Source organism: Brachionichthys hirsutus, unplaced genomic scaffold (genome assembly GCF_040956055.1).
Source record: "Brachionichthys hirsutus isolate HB-005 unplaced genomic scaffold, CSIRO-AGI_Bhir_v1 contig_851, whole genome shotgun sequence".
Lineage (NCBI taxonomy): Eukaryota > Metazoa > Chordata > Actinopteri > Lophiiformes > Brachionichthyidae > Brachionichthys > Brachionichthys hirsutus.
Genome location: NW_027180330.1, coordinates 365,734 through 372,229, shown reverse-complemented (window position 1 = coordinate 372,229; position 6,496 = coordinate 365,734). Strand labels below are relative to the sequence as shown.

Below are 6,496 nucleotides of genomic sequence, written 5' to 3'. Positions count from 1 at the left end.
ATAACAACCCTGTATCAAAGAGGCTACACCCACTGCAATGGTGTAGTGCCGAGACGTGTCGATAACAGGATACCGTTGTTTGCCATGTTTGTGTTTTGTGTTTAGCTCAGAGAAAACAATGGCAGAGCATTTGCAGTTATCAGCTTATCGGGCCAAATTACCGACCTCAAAGTAGAAGGCCAAGTATCTTAGAGGAGAACTCCACGGCGCGACCAGAAATAACAGCACTTAGTGGTTTTTGCTTGGTTTGGCCCCTCGCTACAGAATTGGAAAGATCCGATGGAGTTCTGGAAGGTGACAGGAAATTCCACAGTTAGCCATGTCGCTCTTAATACAGTCCAGAGCAGTGAGGGAGTCCAGTTAGATATGGCTCTGTAGGGGAGGGGGGGGGGGGGGGATGAAGTGTCAGTGAGGCAAGAAGTGGAAAAAGGGTTCAGGAGGGGCCCTTCTAAGAGCTCACGTCACCACTTGCTGCACTGTTGCGTGTTCGTGAGGGCAGGACTGGTCTCTGCAGTGCAGCCTCCTGAGCAGCCGCTGTAGCTTGTTGGAGAAGTTCTTGTTCATTTGCCTGTACATGAGAGGCATCGCAAAGCTGCTTGAGAAAGCCAACAATTTAGACACGCATCTTAGAAAGTAATAGGTGGGCAAGTAAAGTATATTGCTGATGTACCCTGGCGCACCAGCAACAGTGTGCACCAACAAGGTCATGTAGTAAGGGGTCCACAGCATGAACTGCACACAGACTGAGGCTAGCAGCAGTCTGTGAATAGAAGGGTCCAAGCGTGCAGAATCCTGATCCAGAGGTGTAGACTCCTTCCTGATGCGCAAAATGAGCACAAAGGCATAAAGAACAGCCACAGCCGGAACCACGTAGCCGATGAACATCATGATGGCGTCTGCTGCCTCCTTGTTCTGCATTTTGGAGCACTCGACCACCTTAGTGGAGATGTGATTGCACACATAGAAGAGCAATGAGGAGAAGCTGGTGAGAACAGCGCCACCCCAGATGAACCCACATACATGCTTGGTGTTGTACACGCTGGACATGTATGTACGAGGCAGCGCCCGCTCTATGTAGTAGTCCAGACTGAGCAACGTGGTTGAATACATGATGACCAGGGAGGATATATTAAAAAGGATGAGGAGGGTGATGTAGACCTCATTGTTGTACTCCCAAACATGCCAGCGAGTGAAAGTGGAGCTCAGTAGCTCCACGGGGGCCACCAGGTTGAGCACAAGGCCTGCGATGGCCATGTTGACGAAATAAACATCCGGCATGGTCATGGACACCTTGTTGGAGAGGTTGACCACGACCAGCAGCACATTGTAGCACAATCCCAACGGGAAGCACACCAGGAGGTAGATGAGGGACAGAACTGACAGGATGAGGCCATATTCCTGGCAGAGCCTGAGGTCCGCGCCGCTGTCCGTCTCGTTGTAAACAACGCAGATCCACATTGCTGGTCTCTGACACCAGGAGAGTGTCTCAACAAGCCAGCTGCAGGCAGAGAGTTGGGGAGAAAGAAATTAGATATCAAGGAGACAGTGTTTTATTGGTCATCACACACCAGGATTGCAGTTGGTTAAAACCAATATATATATATATATATAAGATTTATGTAATGGTGTCGTGAATAATTAACATGGGTTTGGTTGAAGATCCCGAGGCCATCACAGGTCAGCGGCGAGGACTTCACTGTATTTTGTTTCTGCTGTGGTAGTTTGGCTGCAATGTTTCCACATGTTTGGCTTTGCTCCCGATGCAGAACTATCTGAAAACCTCCCACTTGATAATATTGTGGAAAAAAACGCAGTGGGGCAGTTTTGCTTTTGGGAGGATGACTAATGATGCCAGTAAAAAAGGGAAACATTCTTCCTTTTACTTACGTAACACCACTAGAGGGGCCGCTCTGGCCTTAAGCCTTAGACGCAGACACACATACAGTACACACACAGAGGCCGAGTCCCGCCTCCATACTAATCCAATTGGCTGTAATGAGACTACACTGGAGGCTGGGGCTCAGAACTGGACTGGAACTGGATCGGGAGGAAGACAGTGTCAGATGTCTTGTAAACATGGTTCACTTACAAAAGAAGCTAAGTGACTGATTCACTAAAACGGACACTGAAAAAGCACATCATTATCTATGATCCACTCCTATAGATTGTACGTACTTTCCTGAATGCAGATTTAAAGTCGTTTGAAGACATCAGACTCCTTCGAACAACCTCTGATCACTTAAAGAGAAGTTGGTGATAATTAAAGGGAACACGGTGTCTGGCCGGCTCTATTCATTGGCACCTGCAGAACACTGACATTTAAACCAGCCTTTCATTACCACATTGGCTCACTTTGTAGCTCGTGATAACTACAGTGCACTAACATTTCATGGGTTTGAGATGTACTCGTGTTAAATTAGCTACTGGCTGAGACATCTCCTGGCTCAGCTCTGTGGAGAACATTAGCTCTGTAAATGAAATGAAACATCCGAGATCAAATCCCACATTTTTTATTAATCAATAATGATGATAGGGAAAGCAACTTATAAAAAGGTATTTAATTTTAATTCTAATGAAACATAATTAAGCAAAATTGTATCAGAAAACTATTACTTGCTGTTTTATTATGACAAAGTAAATGTAGAGTTTTGACATGCTATGAATATGATGATATTTAGCTGTATCTTACAAAAACTGATTTTTTTTTTATTATTGATCATGCTGGTTCAGTAGAAGAAACCTTTCAGCCTTGTGCCTTTAATACGGCACATACCCAAAATCTAATGCCTCTGATTTGGCTTTGCCTTGCGATAAGATTTTTTGTAAGTGGAAAATTGCTGCTCTGTCGTCTTTGGAACACATTCTTTGCAGTTACGGAATCATTTCTTAGATTATATTCTCTTCCCCCTTCTCCTCCTCGGTGGTGGAATTACGGTACCTATGTAGTTTCTTTCAACTTACTGGTCCCAAAACTCACCTTTTCATATATTTTTCTAATTTACTAATTTATATGAATAATTCTCAATATGATATTAGTAACTGTCCCCATGGAAAGACTTGAACAAATTGTGGCAAAATACTCCTTGGTGCTGACACAATGTTTTCATTTTGGATACACGTGTCTGGTAACCGACATTGCCACTAGGCTAGTCATTCAGCGACTGGATTGCTAACGATAAATACCTTTGCATTTCTGTAAGTCACCAAAGTTGTCTGTGCATATCAGTGTTGCATATGGGGAAACATTTAGACTTCATGAGAAACTTCACAGTCAAGCCAGGCATATCAGAGGCAGAGTGGGGCAGGTTATGACACTGCCATAGTAGGATTCAAAAGTTCCCCAAGTGTAAAAGAAGGCTCTTTAACAATTGTTACATAATCATCTGCTTGCAATCATTTGGAGAGTGTGTAAAATAGCTTAAATTAATCTGTACAAAAAAAATATAGCTGGATGAATAGAAATAGCATACAGAAATTAATCCAGCATAATTTACATCCTTATGTTTGAGAGTTTTTTTTTTAAATGACTGAACATGATTGATCATTCTGTGTCAAAGCCAAACACCACAACAACACTTGTCTGAACTTTTAACCTTCTGCTTCGGTCCCACCAAACATGATCCTGTAAGAGTGACGCACACGTGCTTGACGCCCTTGCGTTTTGAAGCTCATCTCAAATACTCAAATAGTGGCACATACTTGGCCCACGCCCCTCAGATATCCTTACAGGAATTTACAGTCTCTTCTCAGAACGTAGAAAGAATGATGTCACATGAACTGCTTACTTGCGACTCCTGCAGAGTGCAGTGAAGCAGCAGCAGAAATTTAGAAGTGAGGTACAACACAATGATATTTCACAAACAAACATTACTGCTAATTAAAGCTGTTTAAATGAAATTGAGCACCCATAAAACTACCAGAATATTTACAGCATGAGAGACCATAATAGCTGTAATGGTACATTTAAGAAAGTCCAAATATATTTTCCCTTATAGTGTGTTTCTAAATGTCCTGTTGCGCTTGGGAAGTTGCCCATTAACGCGAGTATTATGAGGAAACTGGCTTCAGGTAAATGCTAATACTGCATACCATTTTGCAAATTAAAATCCATCGAGCTGTAGGTGGTGATTAAAATAGATGTCATTAACTCAATTCCTGCGGTTTATATAACATTTTTCCCAAATCGCTGTCAGTCCCTACGGAATTGAGTCAGAGATGTGGAATTTTTTTATAGGCAAAGGTTGACTGGAAAACCAGATAAAAACTACAAGGTCCAAAATGTTGATATTAATACTGATTAACTGCTGCAAAGACAGTGCCCAATGTCTGATTTCACAAAGAAAAAAAAAATGCATCTTTTCCAGACAACCTGATGTGTACGTTGATACCTAACACACGTGCAAGTCCGATAAGGCGCAGCTCGTCATCAGTCTCCGACAGCATCCTTTGTGCCTGTAGTCACATGTTTAACTGTCACCGGAATCAACAAAATCAGGGTTCAATGGTCAGCACAAAGCAGGCTTACCATCATTAAGCCATTGCACACATGCCTACGTCCCCTCTGGCCACATGGATGAAGTTGTGGGCAGCAACTATAAAGCCTGAATCTACAACCCCTTCATGAAAAACACGACTTATTCGAGCGGAACAACTTTGCCAGAAAGTAACATTAACCCAGCCTCTTAGTTGTTGCGTAATATGATCAGGCGGAGGCTTTAACCATTATTAGATGATTTAACAACTGGATGCATCCGTTAATATCTGATAGTGACTTTAAGATAATTCGTTTAATAAAGTTATGCTATTTAAAAACCACTGGATAAAAAAAAGAATAATACACACAAACTGCAGGCTACAAGTTAGAAACAATGACATCTCATATGCTGCACGTTCCTGCGGCAGAATTCAAAACAGACGATATATTATAGGCCATCATTCTTCCAAACAGCAGTCTGCCACAGAACGGACTTGTCAAACAAACAATTTAATAGCTTTTGAGCACAGAGGCGACTGATAAACTCTTCCCAGGAAGATGATCCCGTGAGAAACGTATTCGTGAACATGTTTCGCAAATAGAAACCTCTCGTTAAAACTGTGGATCCATTAGAAATGAGCGAACCAGTCTGTCACGGTCTCTATTTACTACCGAGGACGTTGCGTCCCCCCATCTCAGCGTGGGTCGCTGTCACGGCCACGCAGCTTACAGCTACACACGCGCATCTTCAAACGGGGTATTTCAACTTATTAACTCGGAAAATTAAAGCGCAAACACATCTCATTAGTGGCCCGAAATAGCAAAACTCACCAGAAACATGCAGACTTAGGTCTGCGACCAACCTACGGAGGCATCGGGTTTGACTGGAGAATTTCCGCTGGCATTTCGGAGTCGTTTCATTCGACAAATCCCGGAGACGAACTTCGGCTCTCTCGCGTCACCGAAGCCCCAACGCGGTGAAAAGAACCGCCTAACTGCCTGTTGGCAGAGACTGACTTCGGTTCTTAACTTTTGAGACGAGGCTAGCTCTGGAAAGGGGCCGTCCGTTCGACTTTACTACCGGAGCGCTGCTCCGTCCCACAGTGTGTGTACACACGTGACCCTCCCCCCACCGTCTCCTCGCTCTGTTCTGGGGCGCGAGGGAGATCAAAGGTGAACGCGCACACGTTCAAAACCCGCATGATATTTATATGTAAAATCGACCTTTTAACATGTGCTTGTATGTGTGTGTGTGTTGACTGGACATTTCCATAAATCTGGGGATCATGCAAATTTAAAATCATTCAAGAAGAAGTGAATGGATTCAAATTTGCCATAATGGAAAGTCAGGTTTAAATCGATGGCTCGAATATTGATCATGACACACACTATTCTGAATGCTCGGACCAGGTTTCCACAGTCAAAGAGGTTAAATTGTATTCTTTAACTCAGAACATTCATTCATTGATGCTTTTATTTTCTTAACAGCCTGTTCTGAAATCTGGGTCGCTGGACAGCGCAGAGCAGTTAACAATAAACGGACCTGCTTTGCATACGTTTTTGTCCATGGGGATCAAATGGAGTTTTCTACCAGGCATCAACTACAGTATAAGGAAAGTACATTCGGAAGGGATCTTTTAATGGTCAATATGAGCAAACCAAACAAGTCTGCGACTTGTTTTTAAACATTGTAAATTGTGGAGTCAGTGGGGTCCTGGTGAGATGTAAAATATGTTCCCAAAAAATCAGTATGAGTAAAAGGTCACCGAGTTTCACAGTTGGATCAGATAAAATATCAAATGCCATCCTTAAGAGGCTGCCTCAGAAAAATTGTCTGTTGACATCTTGAATGTTATCTACAGTTTAGTACATCCTACGGCAAACAAAGCCCCTTTTTCCAAAGATGAAAGAAAAGTATTGTGTTTGAAATCTCAAAGGCAGTGAAACGGTGGAAATAATATCACATTCTGAGCTACAATAATATACACAGCATGTAAGAATGCCGTGTGCCTTTGTTTTGCT

At 42.9% G+C, this 6,496-nt stretch overlaps 1 protein-coding gene across 1 annotated transcript; it reads right to left on the bottom strand.

Annotated features, from left to right (window-relative positions):
- Positions 1-456: 456 nt before the first annotated feature.
- LOC137912967 (probable G-protein coupled receptor 146) lies at positions 457-1,458 on the bottom strand. Its single transcript, XM_068757098.1, has one exon. It carries the CDS (start codon positions 1,456-1,458, stop codon positions 457-459), a length of 1,002 nt encoding a protein of 333 aa, XP_068613199.1.
- Positions 1,459-6,496: the final 5,038 nt, after the last annotated feature.

Bases quoted from the DNA above. Each gene is read 5' to 3' on its own strand.
- LOC137912967 (XM_068757098.1), bottom strand. From the start codon at position 1,458: ATGTGGATCTGCGTTGTTTACAACGAGACGGACAGCGGCGCGGACCTC.